The sequence below is a fragment of the Schistocerca piceifrons genome, chromosome 2 (assembly GCF_021461385.2).
Source record: "Schistocerca piceifrons isolate TAMUIC-IGC-003096 chromosome 2, iqSchPice1.1, whole genome shotgun sequence".
NCBI classification, from domain to species: Eukaryota; Metazoa; Arthropoda; class Insecta; order Orthoptera; family Acrididae; genus Schistocerca; species Schistocerca piceifrons.
In genome coordinates, this window is record NC_060139.1 from 330,375,306 (window position 1) to 330,395,663 (window position 20,358).

Sequence of the window (20,358 nt, forward strand, 5' to 3'; positions counted from 1 at the left end):
GAGAATTTCTGTGTAAATTCTAGAATCACTCAGCCTTCTACCGTCTCGAACACACGAAATTCTGGATAAGGGTGTGGGATGGGAATCCATAGATGTTTTAGTGGGTATATAAGGAAGAACCATAGAGTTTATATGCAGCTCTTGCTTATTGTGTTATTGACTATTTTTATTAAAACAATAACAGTTAAAAAAAAGTACTCTTGTTGACTCTTGACGCAACTTTGTTAGAGGTAAGACTGATTTTATGAGTCATGTTCAGAAAGGTCGGGGGGAGGGGGGGGGGGGGGCTGAGGTGGGAAAGGGGAAGGATAACAGGGTAGGGTTGGAGGATGGTAAAACGCTGCTGCAGAGAGCATGCAGGGATGTGGTGGAACCGGTAGTGCAGCTAGGTGTAGTCGGGGAGTACAATGTCCTTTAGCGTCAACCTGGTAATGTGGGGTCGGGCTTATACAGCACTTCAGGTTCCATTAACTTTGCCTTATACACCTAGGTTGAACTTTATCCAGTGGAACATTTCTTTGTACCCAGAGGCAAATATCCGCTTTCATCTATCGTATTGTTATAGCTCCAACAAGAGTTGCCGAATGCAGATGCATCTATTGTGTAACACCACATGGTAATGTTTATCCACAGTGTGGCAACAGTGGCACTTTATCAATCAAAGCACTGGCGTCATGGTAGGGAAAGCCTGCATGCCATCGGTGTTATCTGGACAACGGCATCACGTCCCCTCCGCTGAGCCAAACTTCAAAAGTTGCAACTAGTTTTAAATGCACTATGAAAAACTGTATCTGTAGTTGTGCAGCATAAGTAGGTGGTCAGACATTATTTTGATAGCATTGACAGAAGAAAGAAATACCTTCATATAGGAATACTTGATGATCAGCTCTTGAGCTTAAGAATATGGTTTTGTGGAATGAGGGGTTGGGGGTATTAGTATCCTGGCTGTGTGGGTATACTGAGGCCACAGATGGAATTCTTGGAGGGGACTGGGAGATTGTTACAACAATATTATGAAGCGATTACCACCTGTTCTGTATCACACGTTTTATTGTTTACTACATTTATAAGCGAGTTCTGAAGAAAGGGGGAGCCTGTCAAAAGTCCCAAGGTTTCCGACATGCTCGGTCGGTGTAGTAGCAGTTCACTCCCCGCCAAAGGACTGGTTCTGAGTTCACATGTTATAAGGTAACTGTGCCTACTCATCATAACTGACTTGGTACAGATTCATGGTATATGCAGGGCTTGTCCAGAAATGAAAGTTACGGAAATGGGAGCTCCAGTTGGCCAAGGATGTGGTGTGGGGGGTGGAATAAAAATAGCATTATTGGTACTGTACGTGACACATCAGCCATTCATGTTAATATACGTCCCAGGCAGCCATTGGTGCTGCAGAAAGTGTACAGAACGGTAAACGGACGTGCAGTAGTCCGCCTATATGAAAACTTTTTTATACTGCAGATAAATCAAAATAATGCTACATATACTGTAATTATTTATCTTTCAATAAAATGCAGAAAAAGGAATATTTTGGATTGTAAATAAACTTCCATGAAGGGATTGCAAAGTGTCCACTATAACTTTGAGCATAAAATTACGATATTTATTGTTTCACAGTTCATGATTTACAAGTGCTGAGGTGATATCCATAGTAAAAAAGAGTAATTATAGTCAGATTAAAATTACTTTATAGTTGAAATTTCATGTGTTGTAGCTGGTTTGCTCCAATCGGAGTACTCAGTGTCCTGCCTGAACCATTCGCCATTGCCGGATTATTACAACAATTAATCAGTTCACTTTTAGTTCCTTGTCTGGCTTTCTTTCTTGGTGTGTCTAGATTCCAGATCCTGAATCTGTCCCTTTCATTTCGTATTTCAGAACACATGACATCGTTGTCTTCACTCCAGAAACTAGTTTGATTGATATCTCCATGCTACTTCATCCTGTGCAAGCCTCTTCATCTCTGAGTAACTACTGCAACCTACATCCTTCTGAATCTGTGTAGTGTATTCATCTCCTGGTCTCTTTCTCCGATTTTTACCCTCCACTATTAAATTGGTGACACCTTGATGCATCAGAACGTGTCCTACCAATCGATCCCTTCTTCTATTCAAGTTGTGCCACAAATTTCTCTTCTCCCCAATTCTATTCAGTACCTCATCAGTTACATGATCTACCCATCTTATCTTCAGAATTCTTCTGTAGCACCACATTTCGAAAGTGTCTATTCTCATCTTGTCTACACTGTTCATCGTCCATGTTCCACTTCCATACATGGCTACATTCCAGACAAATGCCATCAGAAAAAGACTTCCTAATACTATATTTAATGTTCACAAATTTCTCTTCTTCAGAAACGCTTTCCTTGCCATTGCCTGTCTACATTTCATATCCTCTCTACTTCGACCATCATCAGTTATTTTGCTCCCCAAATAGCAAAAGTCCTTTACTGCTTTAAGTGTCTCATTTCCTAATCCAATTCCCGCAGCATCACCCGACTTAATTCGACTACATTCCATTATCCTCGTTTTGCTTTTGTTGATGTTCATCTTATACCCTCCTTTCAAGACACTGTCCATTCCGTTCAACTGCCCTTCCAAGTCCTTTGCTGTCTCCTGACAGAATTACAATGTAATTGGCAAACCTCATAGTTTTTATTTCTACTCTATGGATATTTATTCCTACTCCAAATTTGTTCTTTTGTTTCCTTTATTTCTTGCTCAATACCCAGACTGAATAACATTAGGGATAGGCTACAAACCTGTCTCACTCCCTTCTCAACCACTGCTTCCCATTCATGCCCCTCGACTCTTATAACTGTCATCAGATGTCTGTATAAGTTGTAAATAGCCTTTTTGCTCCCTGTATTTTACCACTGCAACCTTCAGAATTCGAAAGAGAGTATTCCAGTCAACGTTGTCAAAAGCATTCTCTAAGTCTACAATTGCTAGAAATGTGGGTTTGAAGTCATAGGGTCAGTATTGCCTCGCTTGTTCCAACATTCCTACCTAATCCAAATGGATCTTCCTCAAGATCACTTCTACCAGTTTTTCTAGTCATGTTAGTATTTTGCGTCCATGACTTATTAACCTGATTGCTCAGTAATTTTCAAACCTGTCAACAGGTGCTTTCTTTGGGATTGGAATTATTATACTCTTCTTGAAGTCTGAGTATATTTCGCCTGTCTCATACATCTTGCTTACCAGATGGAAGAGTTCTGTATGGGCTGCCTCTCCAAGGCTATCACTAGTTCTAATGGAATGCTGTCTGCTCCCGGGGCCTTGATTCAACTTACATCTTTCAGTACTCTGTCAAATTCTTAACGCATTATCGTATCTCCCATTTCATCTTCGTCTACATCCTCTTCCATTTCCATAAAATTGCCGTAAAGTAAATCACCCTTGGACAGACCCTCTGTGTACTCCTTCCCTTGTTCTGCTTTCCCTTTTTTGCGTAGGACTGGTTTTCCATCTGAGCTCTTGACATTGATACAAGTGGTTCTCTTTAATTTTCCTGTAGGCAGTATCTATCTTACCCTAGTGATACATGCCTCTACGTTCTTACATTTGTCCCCTAGCCATCCCTGCTTAGCCACTTTGTACTTCCTGTCAATCTCATTTTTGAGACGTTTGTATTCCTTTTTGACTGCTTCATTTACTGCATTTTTATATTTCCTCCTTTCATCAATTAAAATTAGTCTCTCTTCTTTTACCCATGGATATCTACTAGCTCCCGTCTTTTTTACCTACTTGATCGTCTGCTGCCTGCACTATTCCATCCCTCAAACCTACCCATTCTTCTTCTACTGCATTTCTTCCCCCCGTTCTCTCTGAAACTCTCCACAACATGTGGTTCTTTCATTTTATTCTGGTCCCATCTCCTTAAATTCCCACCTTCTTACAGTTTCTTCAGTTTTACTCACAGTTCATAACCAATAAATTGTGGCCAGAGTCAAGATCTGCCCCTGGAAATTTGTTACAACCTGGTACCTAAATCCCTGTCTTACCATTATGCAATCTATCTGAAATCTTCCAGTGTCTCTAGGTCTCTTCCATGTATACAACCTTCTTTCATGATTCTTAAACCAAGTGTTGGCTGGGATTAGGTTAAGCTCTGTACAAAAATTCTACCAGACGGTTTCCTCTTTCATTTCTTACCCCAATCCATATTCACCTACTAATTTTCCTTCTCTTCCTTTTCCTACTGTAGAATTCCAGTCCCCCTTGACTGTTGAATATTTTGTTTCCGTTAACCATCTGAATAATTTCTTTAATCTCTTCATCTGTGGAGCTAGTTGGCATATTAACTTGTACTAATGTGGTAGGGGTTGCCTTTGTGTCTGTCTTGGCAACAGTAATGTGTCCACTATGCTGATCGGAGAAGCTTACCTGTGCCCGTATTATTTAATTCATTATTAAACCTACTCCTGCATTACCCGTATTTGATTTTGTGTTTATAACCATATATTCATCTGACTAGAAGTCTTGTTCCTCCTACCACCGAACTTCACTAACTCCCACTACATCTAGCTTCAACCTATCCATTTCCTTTTTTAAATTTTGTAACATACCTGCCCAATTAAGCGATCTGTGGAACGCCAGTTTTCTTACTTGTGATAACGACGTCCTCCTGAGTAGTCCCTGCCCGGAGATCTGAATGGGGGACTATTTTATCTTCGGAATATTTTACTCAAGAGGACGCCATCATTATTTAACCATACAGTAAATATGCATGCCCTTGGGAAAAATTACAGCTGTAGTTTCCCCCTTGCTTTCAGTTGTTCGCAGTACCAGCACAGCAAGGTCGTTCTAGTTAATGTTACAAGGCCAGATCAGGCAATCATCCATACTGTTGCCCCTGCAACTACTGAAAAGGCTGCTGCCCATTTTCAAGCACCGCATGTTTGTTTGACCTCTCAACAGCTACCCCTCCATTGTGGTTACACATATGGTATGGCTATTCTGTATCACTGAGGCACGCAAGCCTCTCCACCAGTTTCAAAGTTTGTGGTTCATGGGATAACCACACCACAAACACATGCACAAGGGTGCTGACGAAGTAAACATGTTTCATACGTGGTGTTGTAACACACTACTGCATCCTTCCACACAAGATACAAATCAGCGTCATGTATCCAGTTACTATAATTACAGCAAGCAGCATACATTAGATAAGGTTCGCATGACATTGCGTGAAGACACATTTTTTAAGACTGCAATTAATTGTAGTGACTGGAAGATCATTATATTGTACTTCTGACTCTGATGACCCACAGTGTATTGGTGTGGTGCAGTGGTTAGTGTATGAACTTGCCGTGTAGGTCATAATAAGTTTGAATATTGTCAAATGCACTGAAATTAAAAACGTTTCTAAATATAATCAAAACTCATACCTTTTTATTTTTTCAGTTAATTGATTTAATTGTAATTTTTTTAAATCTCAGATACTTAATTGCATCATTTTCAAAATTTTATTGTCTTTATTTGCTTTACTTTTCTTCATATCATTGTTTTGCCTTTGGAATCTTTTTGTGTCACCTGTAATCTACACTCAACCACCAACTAGGACTGATCATTGGTTGGTAACGCACCAGCTCATGGAACCAGCTTGAAGATAGTTCCAGCTAACCAGTGTCAACAAGAAATTACAGTGTGCCCTTAGGGCTGAAACTGAAAATTTTGTGTCGTGACTTTGCTTGTAGAGGTTAGCATTAATCGCCTTGAACAAAACAATTACAATTTTAGGTCTGCTGCAGATTGTTGATAGCTGTTTTCTCAGATAAGTTGCACATCACGAGGTTGTGGTTAGGTTAGTGAAAGAGTTTAAATTTAGGGCTACAAAACGCACAGTTCAGTTGAGTCAATAGTAGTGCCAAGTGACAAATGTCAGCTATCAAGTAGTTTTAATGGGGCTATAGTAATTGTCTCGGCATATTGGACACTTGATAAACATCGCATTTTTACAATTACACAGTTGTTTTACAGTTTCTACAGAAAAGTAAGTTGGTTTACATTCAGCACAGGTTTTGGCAGCAAACCATGCGTAATGCATCACAACGAAATATGAAGTCCTGTACGCTTTAGTTACAGTTATTTGTGGAGTCCTCATGGATGCTCCGAGTACAATAATTTTTTCTTGGAAATTTATTTGCAATCCCACATTTTCCTTTACCTTCGTTCTTCATGACTTTTACAAAAATACTGTTAATTAAAATGTATAGAGAACTATTTTGGGTTACTTGCAGGATAAAGAATGTGAAAACCTAAAATAAAAGAACATTCCACACAGTGAATTGATCCCATTGCTGTAGTATTGTCATTCCGTGTACTCCCCCTGCGGGTCTGGGGGTTAGAATAGGTCTGAGTTATTCCTGCCTGTCATAAGAGGTGACTAAAAGGAGTGTCTCACATTTTGGCCTTTATGTGATGGTCCCCTGTAGGGTTTGATCTATATTTTTCAAAATTTTCCCAAAGAGCAAGCCAATTGGGGAAGGGCGCCTTACATGGTGCATTGTGTCCATCATGCGCTAGACCTATCACATCCTTCGTTGACATGAAACTGCACTTCGGCTCACGCTCCAACTTTTTGGTGAGGTCACCCTCCTGCGTATGTATTCTTCCATCAACTGTGCAGTTTTGTTTTCTTTGCTGATGATGACAGTGGACTTGTTTGCTTGGTTGCACCTGATATCCAGCACAGTAGCCAGTCCGTTGTGGTGGGGCTGTCATGTACCCTGTTGGTTGTAGCCCCATGACCACACAGGGATTGTTCTGCTGATGCCTGCGCCGTTAACTCTCCATGTATGCTGAGGAGTAGATGCCTGTCACTCTGGGGCATCGGGACTCCTAGCAATGGCCATCCTGCCAGGTGGCCTTTGCTGCGGCTGGGTGGTGCCCACTGGGATGGTCCCTGGTCAGGGTGGGTGGCATCAGAGCGGATGACACACGATGAAGCATAGTACATCATCTCTTGCTGGTGGTCAAACACCAGCAGTCTCCTAAGCATTCATGGGCTCAATTCAACGCGCAGAAGTAAGACCCCAAATCATTCCCCTCCCTGGCCATACCATGGGAGGAATGTCAGGCTAATGATGGCAGTGGCTCTCATCTGCCCCGACACCCTGTATGTTTGAGAGCTGATGGGGAATCTTTCATGACAACGATGCATGCTTTTGTTGAGCGTTTAGAGGACAATTTCGGGGAGGTGGAGGGCTTGTCCAAAATGAGATCTGGGTCAGTCTTGACCAAAACAGCATCCTCTGCCTAGTCGCGGTCTTTACTTGCTTGTGACAAGCTGGGAGATGTAACCATCATACCCCATAAAAGCTTAAATATTCCACAGGGACCTTCTTTTGCAATCTGACGATGAACTGCGCACTAATTTAGAGAGGCGAGGTGTTCATTTCATTCGGCTTGTCCACCGGGGTCTGAGGGATAATTAGGTTCCCACCGGTGCCTTCATCTTGGCCTTATTGGGTGATGCATTACCCGAGAAGGTCAAGTTGATGGTCTACCACTGTGATGTAAAGCCCTATATCCCTCCCCCAATGCGGTGCTTTCAGTTCTGGAAGTTCACCATATGTCTTCCCACTGTACTTCCAGCATCACACATCGAGTTTGCAGGCACCCATCACATCCCAGTACTCCATGTGCCCCATTTTCCATCTATGTCAACTGCAGAAAGCACCATTCGCCTCACTCACCAGACGTCAAGATTCTCCAGAAAGAAGGGAAAATCATGGAGTAAAAGACCCTGGACCGACTGACCTACACTGTGGCTAAGAGGAAATTTGAACGCCTACATCGTGGACGTATGACATCATCTTACTCCGCCGCTACAACAGTTCGGGGCCAATCAGCTCTGCCAACCCCACTCGCCTCTCAGAGCCAGATGACTACACCTGCCCCCTGTGGGGGACACTTCCCTCCGTGTTGCTCCTGCACCACCTGCTTCAGGAGCAACACCCCCCCCCCCCCCCCCCCCCCCCCCCCCCTCTGCCCCCAACTATCGGCGACATCAGTCCCCACTTATGCGCCAGAGAAGCATCAGTCGTCTTCGGTTCCTCTCTCTAGGAAGGGATCCCTTGGGTCACTCCCTTCCCAGGTTTCTGCTAGTGGGAAAGATGACAGCCACCAGTGACTGAAGAGCCCAAAAGTTGCTGGTCGTAGGGCTTCACACTCATCCTTCGTCCTGGAGACTGAATCAGTGAAGTTCTCCCAGCCATGGAAACAGATCCTGAGGCATAAACTGCTTCATTGAATGTTCCATGCCTTCCCAGTCTCACAATGACGTCATCCTGCAGTGGAATTGCGGCGATTTTTTTCCACCACCTGGCTGAGCTACGGCAACTATCAAGCTTCACACCTGCTTTCTGCATTGCCCTGCAGGAAACCTGGTTCCCAGCAATGCGGACCGCTGCCCTCCGCAGCCATAAGGGAAACTACACAAACAGTAGCAACTATAATCAAGTGTCAGGTGGAGTTTGTGTTATGTCCTAATCTCAGCCTCTAGTGAAACTGCCCGTTCAAACCCCTCCTGAAGCTGTGGCTGTCAGAATGTCGACGACGCAGGAAATAACTGTCTGCTATGCATATTTTCCTCCAGATGGTGCAGTACCCCTGAATGTATTAGCTGCACTGATTGATCAACTCCTTAACCTTTCCTACTTTTGGGAGATTTTAACACTCATAACCCCTTGTGGGGTGGCACCGTGCTTACTGCCCAAGGCAGAGATGTGGAAACTTTCCTGTCTCAGTTGGACCTCTGCCTCTTCAATACTGGGGCCACCACACATTTCAGTGTTGCTCATGGTAGTTACTCGGCCATTGATTTATCAGTTTGCATCCCAGGACGTATGCCAACTATCCACTGGAGAGCATATGACGACCAGTGTGGTAGTGACCACTTTCCCATCTTCCCATTTTCCTGTCATGCCCCAGCGTCTGGCACCTATGCTTTCCCAGATGGGCTTTAAACTAAACAAGGTGTACTGGGAAACTTTCACCTCTGCTGTCACAGTTGAATCTCCCCCATACGGGAACATCGATGTGATGGTTGAGCAGGTGAATACAACAATCCTTTCTGCGGCAGAAAACACATTCCATCACTCTTTAGGGTGCCCCCGGCAAAAGGCAGTCCCTTGGTGGTCGCTGGAAGTCGCTGAAGCAATTAAGGAGTGTCGGCGAGCTCTACAGTGGCATAATTGGCACCCTTACCTGGAGCACCTCCTAGCCTTTAAACAGCTCCGTGCCCTCGTTCACCAACTTATCAAATGACGGAAGCAGGAGTGTTGGGAGAGATACGTCTTGACCATTGGGTGCCATTCATCACCTTCCCAAGTCTGTGCAAGGATCAAACGTGTTTTCGGGTACCAGGCTCACAACAGGTGTTAACATAAATAGTGTGTTATCTACTGATGCAATCGCGGTTGCCAAGCACTGTGCTGAGCATTTTGCTCTAGCCTCTGCGTCATAGAACTACCCCCCAGCATTTCGCACTCCCAAACGGTGGCTGGAAGAGAAAGTCTTCTCGTTCACTACACACCACAGTGAATCCTATAATGCTCCATTTACAGAGTGGGAGCTCCTCAGTGCCCTTGCACATTGCCCCGACACCACTCCCGGGCCACAGTGGATCCACAATCAAATGATTAAACATCTATCATCTGACTACAAGCGATATCTCCTTGTCATCTTCAACCAGATCCATTGCAATGGCGGTAGAGCACCATTATTCCGGTGCTCACACCTGGTAAAAACCCGCTTGATATGGATACCTATCGGCCCAACAGCCTCACTAGCCCTTCCTTGTAAGCTGCTGGAATGTATCGTGTGTCAGCAGTTGGGTTGGGTCACATGGCATACTAGCTCCATGTCAGGGCAGCTTCCACTAGGGTCACTCTACCACTGATAATCTTGTGTCCCTAGAGTCTGCCATCCGAACAGCCATTTCCAGATGCTAACACCTTGTTGCCCCCTTTTTTTTCATTCACAAAAAGCGTATGACACCACCTGGTGATATCATATCCTTGCCACATTATACGAGTGGGGTCTCAGAGGCCCGCTCCTGATTTTTATCGAAAATTTCCTGTCTCATCGTACTTTCCATGTCCAAGTTGGTGCCTCCCATAGTTCCTCCCATATCCAGAATGGGGCCCCGCAGGGCTCTGCATTGAGTGTCTCACTATTTTTAGTGCACATTAATGATCTAGCAGCAGCTGTAGGGCCGTCCGTCTCACCTTATCTGTATGCAGACGACTTCTGCATTTCATATTGCTCCACCAGTACTGGTGTTGCTGAGCGGCACCTACGGGGAGCCATCCATAAGGCGCAGTCATGCGCTCTAGCCCACGGTTTCCTGTTTTCGGCTGCAAAGGTGTGTGTTATGCTCTTCTGTCGGTGTCGTACCGGGAACCAAACCTTTACCGTAATGACGATCAACTTACTGTAGTGGAGACATATCGATTCTTAGGACTGGTTTTTGACGCCCGATTGACTTGGCTTCCTCACCTTAGTCACCTTAAATGCAAGTGCTGGCAGCACCTTGATGCCCTCCGCTGGCTGAGGAACACCAACTGGGGTGCAGATCGCTCCACGCTGCTGCAGCTCTATACAGCCCATGTTCAATCCTGCCTTGACTATGGGAGTCTGGTTTATGGTACGGCGGCACCCTCATCATTGTGTTTACTCGACCCATTGCACCACTGTGGCGTTTGCCTAGCAACAGGAGCTTTGCGACGAGTCCAGTGACCAGCGTCCTGGTGGAAGCCGGAGTCCCTCCATTGCAAGTTAGGCGTGCACAACTGCTGGCCAGTTACATTGCACACGATCGTAGTTCTCCTGCGCATCCAAATTACCATCTCTTTTTCCCACCCACAGTGGTTAATCTCCCTCATCAGTGGCCGAGGTCAAGGTTCCAATTGCCGTTCATGTCCGATCCCTTCTTTCCGAACTGGAGTCCTTGCCTTCACCACCTATACTTGTTGTCCAGTCACGTACACCTCCATAGTGTACACCTAGGCCGCGGCTTCGCCTGGGCCTTTCACGTGGCCTTAAGGACTCTGTTAACCCTGCGGCTCTCCACTGCCACTTCCTCTCGATTCTTGACATGTACCGAGGCCGTGAAGTGGTTAACACCAACGTGTTGATGGCTGATGATCACGTCGGCTTCGTGTATGTCCATGGAGGACATATTAAACAACATTCCTTGCCCGATGGCTGCAGTGTTTTCACTGCTGAGCTGGTGGCCATATCTCATGCTCTTGAGCACATCCGTTCGTGCCCTGGGGAGTCGTTCCTTCTGTGTACTGACTCCTTGAGCAGCCAACAAGCTATCAACCAGTGCTACCCTCGTCATCCTTTAGTAGAAATCATCCAGGAGTTCATCTATGCCCTGGAATGGTCCATTTGTTCAGGGGTGTTTGTTTGTTTGTCTGGATCCCAGGTCATGTCGGAATCCCAGTCAGCGAACTTGCCAACAGGCTGGCCAAACCGGCTACGTGGAAACTGCTTCTCTGCAACTGACCTGCATTCAGTACTACAATGCAAGGTTTTGTGGCTTTGGGAGATAGAGTGGCGTAACCTCAGTACACACAACAAACTGCGTGCCATTAAGGAGACTATGAATGTGTAGAAGATCGCCACACAGACCTCTCGCAAGGACTCTGTGGTTCTCTGTCAGCTCCGCATTGGCCACGATTGGGTGACACCTGGCTGACCGTGGCTCATATTTTGGTGAGCTGTCATTCTTTGGCTGCCCTGCACCAGACTTTTCAGTTACCGGACTCGTTGCCATCGCCTCATTGGCTAATTTAGTTTTCCGTTGTATATGTGATGGTAGGTTTTATCGTTCCATTTCAGTTTTTGCGCATGTCCTTTGTCCCTTTGTGTTTTCCACTTCTTGTAGGGTGGATGTTTTAATATGTTGCAGACTGGCTGGCGTTTCATTTCTATTCTCGTGGTCGGTCAGCCACAGTCCAATTCTGTACTCTTACTTGAAAGTCAACCATTGCCTGGAAACTGCGTTGACATAAGTGGCACTAGCCTCCCCTGATGTGTGTCAAAAATGCTCTATTTTAGAAAATGCTGTATTTCTTTATTCTACTCACTTGTCCAAAAAGCCCTGAATATTTTCTGCCTTACTTTTTACACACACTAAAAAAAGTTTTTCGTCACCCTGGCTCCCAGAACTCCTGAAGATAGACGTTGATTGTTGTAGATATTGTATCACATACACAGTCCCTTTGACTGTTCAGAGATGTCACTAAACTTGCACAAAGATGTAAACAACCATGCATGAGCAGCGCCTAATAGACGGAGGTGGTCCATCAGACGATCAGTTCCCATCGTTCCACGAGGAAGGGGGTACACGGCTCGTGTTGTCTGTAGTTCAACCATGCCTAGACAGTCAATATTGCAGTTCAATAGCATCCGCATTGTTACTTCGTGTCACAAAGGGCTCTCAACAAGTGAAGTATCCAGGCATCTTGGAATGAACTAAAGCAGTGTTTTTCGGATATGGAGGAGATACAGGAACTGTTGATGACATGGCTTGCTCAGGCGGCCCAATGGCTACTACTGCAGTGGATGACAGTTACTTACGGATTATGGCTCTGAGGAACCCTGACAGCAATGCCACCATGTTGAATAATGCTTTTTGTGCAGCCACTGGACATCGTGTCAAGGCACAAACTGTGCGCAATAAGCTGCATGATGCGCAACTTCATTCCCAACATTCATGGCAAGGTCCATCTTTGCTACAACAACACCATGCAGTGTAGTACAGATGGGCCCAACAACATGCCGAATGGACTACTCAGGATTGGCATCACATTCTCTTCACCAATGAGTGTCGCATTTGCCTTCAACCAGACAATTGTCGGAGATGTGTTTGCATGCAATCCGGTCAGGCCAAACGGCTTAGACACATTGTCCAGCGAGTGCAGCTAGGTGGAGGCTCCCTGCTGTTTTGGGGTGGCATTATGTGGGGCCAACGTACGCTCCTGGTGATCATGGAGGGTGCCATAATGGCTGTACAATACATGAATGAATGTAATCCTCCGACCGATAGTGCAACCACATTGGCAGCATATTGATAAGGCTTTTGTCTTCCATGAACGACAATTCACAGCCCCATTTTGTACATCTTGTGAATGACTTCCTCCAGGATAATGACATTGCTCAACTAGAGTGGCCAGCATGTTCTCCAGACATGAACTCTATCAAACATGCCTGGGATATATTGAAAAGGACTGTGGGATCTATGCCAAATTGCCATTGAGGAGTGGGCAATCTGGACCAACAGTGCCTTGATGAACTTGTGGATAGTATCCCACGACGACGAATAGAAGCATGCATCAGTGCAAGAGGATGTGCTACTGGGTATTAGAGGTATCTACAATCTGGACTACCACCTCTGAAGGTCTCTCTATATGGTGGTACAACATGCAATTTATATGGTGGTACAACATGCAACGTGTGATTATCATGAGCAGAAAAAGGGCAGAAATGATGTTTATGTTGATCTCTATTCCTATTTTCTGTACAGGTTCCGGATCTCTCTGACCTGAGGTGATGCAAAACTTTTTTTGGTGTGTATATAATATTAACTCTTTAATCAGTGCTGAATGCTTCTCACAATGCACAAATTACAGTATGATTGTCCATATTAGAAAGAAAAAGAAAAGAACAAGTAGCAGTCCACAGTGGCATACATTCATAATTCATTTACAGTGAAAAATGAAGAGGAACAAAAAATTTTATGTAATACTTATTTTCTTACAACTTAAATAATGAATGAAACGCTGTTTTAAACTTGTTTGTCTAACTTTATAATTATTTTCTTTGCTGAGTATACCTAAAAAACTACACAGAATAATAAAAATTATTTTATGTTTGTTTAACTCAAAGCTAACACATTGCTAATCACCTCGCTACACTTACAAAGTATTAATGCCTGAGCACTGTCTAAAAAATTGATTGTGGAGGTTTGACATGAGATTGGGAAAATCCATGCATTTACAAAATTCCCCAAGTCATTGTCATTGTTGTTGTTTATAGGGGGCTGGTATTTGTGAGAACTTCATCTCTCAAGAAATGGCTTTAATTGAGCTGAACACTTCAAATTTGCTGTGGTGGAAACCATATAGTCCATAAATCAAACCTCCATTTGTGTAGGAGCCTCGCCTGAACCAAATGTGGAAGAAACAGAAGAAAGAGGAGAGGAAAAAACTACATGCCAATAACATGATTTCATTGGGTACAGAATCTTTGTGGATTACGGAGACTGTTTTCAAAAGTGTGTCCAATTTACTTATGTCTTCAAGAGACTCCACTCTGACACTGATGCGCATATACAGCTTGTTCTAGCTTCCACAGAAAGTGAGGAGGTGGTTACTGCAGTTCCATTATATAAGTCATTGACTTAGATCCCTTGCATATACCCTGATTCAACAATTTGTTCCATGTATGGGAAAAGTCATGTCCTTTTCCCTTACCACTGCACAGCACAGATAGCTGAGGCTCTCCACAGCTGTGATCTCCACATCCCATTAATCCATTCCTCCTCTGTGGGGATTTGTTATGAGTTATAGGTGTTAATTATTGCAAACAGCAACCTCAGTCTGCCCATGGACCTGCCAAAAGCAGGTGACATTTTTAACTCCAGATATGACAAACAGAAACGCACAAGTATGTTGGAAGCTGATAACACAATGACCATTATAAATGACAACAGTGATGTCACAGAAACAAAATGTAAAGAAATACTTTGAACCAGAACAGCTGTAGCCAAGAAGGAGAAAACGAGGAGGAGGACGCCAATACCATGATAACTCGAGCTCACAGGAATCTGCAAAGAGAAAGCTATGAAAACACAAACTTCACGTGTAAATGCAATTAAGCAAGGAAACAACACTTTGTATCAGTTTTATATATCTGTGTATCTTTCAACGAAAGGCATGCCAAAAGTCTACCTTGTGTTGAAAAGTATTTCAGATTGTATCCAAAACAGAATGGGAATCTGCATTTTCACATCTCTGTCTACTGTGGAATGTTATTGTACTGATATACATTTGGGCAAACTGCGCCACATTCACGATAATCTCTCAGATGTACATAGTTCCTTGAATTTACAGATGACATTTGTTTCTTGTAATTATAATAAATATTGAAAAAAATAAATATGATTTTCATCACATTCCTTAAACACTACTAATTTTTCTTTAGAGAATATGGGGTCTCACAAGTCCTCTATCACTGTGTGAATCTCTTTGGAAAGTTGGAAATATTCCCTGAATAGTTTATCAGGAAGTTCTGTAGACAACACACATTCACCACATTTTGTTCTCTTGCTTGTACTTACTGCTTTTACATGCAGTATATGCATTAAAAAATAATTTAAAAAACTGAGTACAGAATCACTCTGGATCTTAATTTAATTATATCGAAAAGTTTGCAGTGGGCATGTAGAATATGCTATGCTGCAAGAGCCCTACACATTGAGCTGCAGAGGCTCTGCTGTGTATCTGCTCTGTCTCTGCTGGTGCAGTGTGTGGCAGGACTAAAGATAGTGCAGTTGCCTGAGCTGTTACATCTATGTGCCATCTATCAGTTAACTGTTTGGTTTCTTTTAACTAGATATAGAGCTGATTATATTAAATCATGTTTTTCCAAATGAAAGAAATGTCAGAGTTTCTGCTTTGTGGTAATAATTTTCATTGTTGGTTACTGATGGTTTTGTCTTTTCAGTTAAAAGAGGAGCAGGAAAGAGAGGAAGAGGAAGAAAGAGCAAGGCTACGCAGGGAGGCCATACATAAGGCCCAACCCATTCCCAAATATGCCCCCATTCTAGTTACAAAATCTACAAAAGAACTGACTATACCAGAATCGCCATTTTCGAGAACTAAGACAAATAAACAATGACTAAGGTTTTTCGACTTGACAGTGCTGCTGTACATTTGTATTTATTATTTTTTGACATGGTTTAGAACTATTTATTAATAATTTTAAAGATACATTTACTGAAGTTTGTTTTATAGTGAAATGTCACTGGTTATCTGTGGTATCTGTATGATTAGAATCTCTCTTTCACATTTGTTAGGGAAAGTAAAGATATCAAATCATGGAAGACTTTATAATCATTGTTATAGCTTCATGACAAAAAATCCCATGTGGTATGTACTTTATAGTCATTCTAGATGACCACATGTGCATTCAACATGAGTTTTTTTAAGAGCTAAGACAAGGAAACAGACTAAGATTTTGACTTCACAGCGTAATGTTATATTTGTATTATTTTTATTTTTGACATGTTTCAATACATTTCTTAAATATTTGTAAAACCACATGTAATAAAGTTTATTTTATATTGAAGTGTCAGTGGTTATCCTATATGGGTGTTCATAATGTATATATTTCTAATTTTTTAGGGAAACCTGTGTAAAAGTATCCACCACAAATGATTACTGCATTGTTATGGTTGTAGCTTCATGACTAAAAAGCTCATGTTGTATGTTGAGGCTAATCATATGGAAGTTACCATTTTTAGCCAAACATTACTTACAAGGGAATCTCCCCATCGCACCCCCCTCAGATTTAGTTATAAATTGACACAGTGGGTAGGCCTTGAAAAACTGAACACAGATCAACCGAGAAAACAGGAAGAAGTTGTGTGGAACTATGAAAAAATAAGCAAAATATACAAACTGAGTACTCCATGTGTAACATAGGCAACATAAAGGAGAAAGATAGCAGATCAGCGCCTAGGTCTCGTGGTTAGAGTGAGCAACTGTGGAACGAAAGGTCCTTGGTTCGAGTCCTCCCTTGAGCGAAAACTTTACTGTCTTTGTTTTCGCAAAGTTACGATCTGTCCGTTCATTCATTGACGTCTCTGTTCTCTGTAATAAGTTTAGTGTCTGTGTTTTGCGACCGCACCGCAAAACCGTGCGATTAGTAGACGAAAGGACGTGCCTCTCCAATAGGAACCGAAAACATTTGATCGCAAGGTCATAGGTCAACCGATTCCTCCACAGGAAAGCACATCTGATATATTCTATACGACACTGGTGTCGGCATGTGCGTCACATGACAGGAATATGTTGTCGACCCACCTAACTTGTACACTTGGCGAATGGGTAAAAAGATTCTTCTACCTTGCCCGATTTAGGTTTTCTTGTGGATGTGATAATCACTCCAAAAAAATTTGAGGAAAACATAAAGAGTTTGTCACATAAACTGCATCAAATGAATGCAACAGTTTCAGAGTCGCACAGTTTTCCCTGTGCTCTGTCAAAACATGTGTTTTTTTACGTTTTCAAATGTTTCCGTGCGTAGACCATCAAATTCTGTATATGTCCAAGCAAATCTGAACATGTCCTGGAATTTTGGAGAGCGAAGTTGATTATGTGTGAGTGGCTGAACTTTGATAATTATCTGAAAATAAAAAATTAAAATTTTCACCCAAGGGAAGATTTGAACCAAGGACCTGTCGTTCCACAGCTGCTCACGCTAACCACGGGACCACGGCGCTCGTGAGCTAACATTCTCCTCGATGTTGCCTACCTTGCGCATGGACTACTCAGTTTGTATATTTTACTTATTTTTTTTCATAGTTCCACACAACTTCTTCCTGTTTTCTCGATTGATCTGTGTTCAGTTTTTCAAGGCCTATCCCTGTGCCAACTTATAACTAAATCTGAGGGGGGTGCGATGGGGAGGTTCCCTTGTTAGCATTTTGTATGAGCTTCAGTAAGTTGAATTTCTTAAACAAAAAACCACACACACACACACACACACACACACACACACACACACACACACACACACACACACACGGAGGGATGGACGCAATGGTTTCATTTGATATTTAATAATTTTTTAATGACACTGTTATTTCAAGTATTCCACAGTTTCAGTAGTGAGAGTTTGTGTTTTGAGGTGTGGAAGGCTTGACTGCCTGTTCAACTGAATAGATTCTTAGCTACTGGAAATGCATCTGTATTCTCACAAGTACAGATCTCTCTGTGGTACAGATGGGCTTTTAGATAACACCAACATACAATTTAGAGGGTTCAACAGTGTAAAATTACATCTTGCCAAGTGATGACACTAATGATTGATTACCTGATTTTAACCAAAAAATTGCCACAGCTGAACCGATGTTGCATTTATACTGGCATCCACTTTGCAAGAAGTGAAGACTGTTTCATGCAGTTTGAATTGTAAAATTGTTCCCAGGACAGTCTTTGACACTGTGTTTCAGCGTTATGATCCCATTAACTGCCTGGGACAAGAAGCCGTTTCCTTTAGACCACTGAAATGTTGTTAAAGCAGAAAACCCTTTCGATGCTTGCATTGCAGCTTGGCCTGAAAAACTAGAATTGGCAAATTTTCAAAAGTTCTGACAGTTTCAGCACATGTAGTTGATGTAATTTCTCCCCCTCTCCCCTGTCTCCATCCCCCCAACCCTGCAGTTAAAATCAGTACTAACACTCTTGGATTGCACATATTTTATTCACAGAAAGACATTGTCAAAATCTTTCTATTATTATTGTGCTCATTTTTGTGAAAAATGTTAAATTCCTTTTGAAATCTGGGTTCTGTACGTTAGTTCGATGACTGTTTCAATGATAGGATGTGAATATAATTATTTTCGTGTACACTGCTGAGATATTGAAGTGGAATACAAACATTGTGGGGTGAAGGAACCAAAGCTGCAGTTCAGAGAAATTGTTTCCAAAGAATGACCTTACCAGCACTGTTACAGATTTAGATGGTTGGGAGAGAAAATAAGGCTTTATTGAAGGCAACATTTTTGTAACCGGGACGGGACATAAGTTCAGCTATGTAGTTTTCAGAGACCTCAAAAGCTGCTGGTGTGTAATAAAAACAAGTCCACATAAATACTTCAGATGACTTGACAGAAAGTTGTTTCCTTCCTGCTCATGCTGCAGGGTGATCCCCCCTGACTGTCCAGTGATCTGGGCCTTTGTGAATAATGTATCACTTGGAATCATTTTTCACTCTTAAAGGAGTCCTTGCTATAACATGACACGTGTTTCAAACGAATTTGTTTTAAATTACACTGGTCCACTGTGGTTTCTTTTTCCCTGCAGAAACCAAAGTAAACAGCTCAGAGTTAAAAGTAAGTTGGGATTTAAAAAAGGGTGTTGTCGCAAAACACCTGTGGAGTAAGTAGTCAGTCTTCATCTGACTTGGAATTAATTACGTGTGATGTTCCATATTGGGTCCATTGCTTTTTCTTGTGTACATTAATGACCTCTCATCTGTTACATTGCCAGATGCTAAGTTTGTTTTGTTAGCAGATGATACAAACATTGCAATAAGTAGCAAGTCAATCACAGATTTAGAAATAGCTGATAATCTAATTTTCAATTGTTTAAAGCTAATTCACAGTCATTAAACTTTGAGAAGACCCACTATTTGCAGTTCAGAACTTGGAAGAGATTTCCTTCCAGCATGTGTATAACATATGAAGACATGCAGATTGAAGAAATTGACAGTGTTAAATTTCTGGGATCACAACTTGATAATAAATTCAGTTGGAAAGGGCACACCACAAAATTGCTGAAGTGCCTAATCAAGTCTGTATTTACAGTGAGAATAATTCAGATGTAGGAGATACAAATATAAAAAAACTTGCATATTTTGCTTACTTTCATGTTGTTGTTGTTGTTGTTGTGGTCTTCAGTCCTGTGCCTGGTTTGATGCAGCTCTCCATGCTACTCTATCCTGTGCAAGCTTCTTTATCTCCCAGTACTTACTGCAACCTACATCCTTCTGAATCAGCTTAGTGTATTCATCTCTTGGTCTCCCTCTACGATTTTTACCCTCCACGCTGCCCTCCAATGCTAAATTTGTGATCCCTTGATGCCTCAAAACATGTCCTACCAACCGATCCCTTCTTCTAGTCAAGTTGTGCCACAAACTTCTCCCCAATCCTATTCAATACCTCCTCATTAGTTACGTGATCTAACCACCTTATCTTCAGCATTCTTCTGTAGCACCACATTTCGAAAGCTTCTATTCTCTTCGTGTCCAAACTAGTTATCGTCCATGTTTCACTTCCATACATGGCTACACTCCATACAAATACTTTCAGAAATGACTTCCTGACACTTAAATCTATACTCGATCTTAACAAATTTCTCTTCTTCAGAAACGCTTTCCTTGCCATTGCCAGTCTACATTTTATATCCTCTCTACTTCGACCATCATCAGTTATTTTGCTCCCCAAATAGGAAAACTCCTTTCCTACTTTAAGTGTCTCATTTCCTAATCTAATTCCCTCAGCATCACCCGACTTAATTCGACTACATTCCATTATCCTCGTTTTGCTTTT

General features: G+C 42.4%; 1 protein-coding gene across 2 annotated transcripts in view; it reads left to right on the forward strand.

The window, feature by feature from the left end:
- The window catches only part of LOC124776547 (targeting protein for Xklp2-like), a 135,622-nt gene extending 119,330 nt beyond the window's left edge, over positions 1 to 16,292 (forward strand). The window contains exon 11 of one of the 2 annotated variants that reach the window (XM_047251577.1): positions 15,747 to 16,291. In XM_047251577.1, coding sequence (XP_047107533.1) covers positions 15,747 to 15,920 — 174 coding nt within the window. In that variant the 3' untranslated portion in view covers positions 15,921 to 16,291. Of the gene's footprint in view, positions 1 to 15,746 lie in introns of both variants that reach the window. The other variant, XM_047251578.1, reaches the window with a different exon arrangement.
- Positions 16,293 to 20,358: the final 4,066 nt, after the last annotated feature.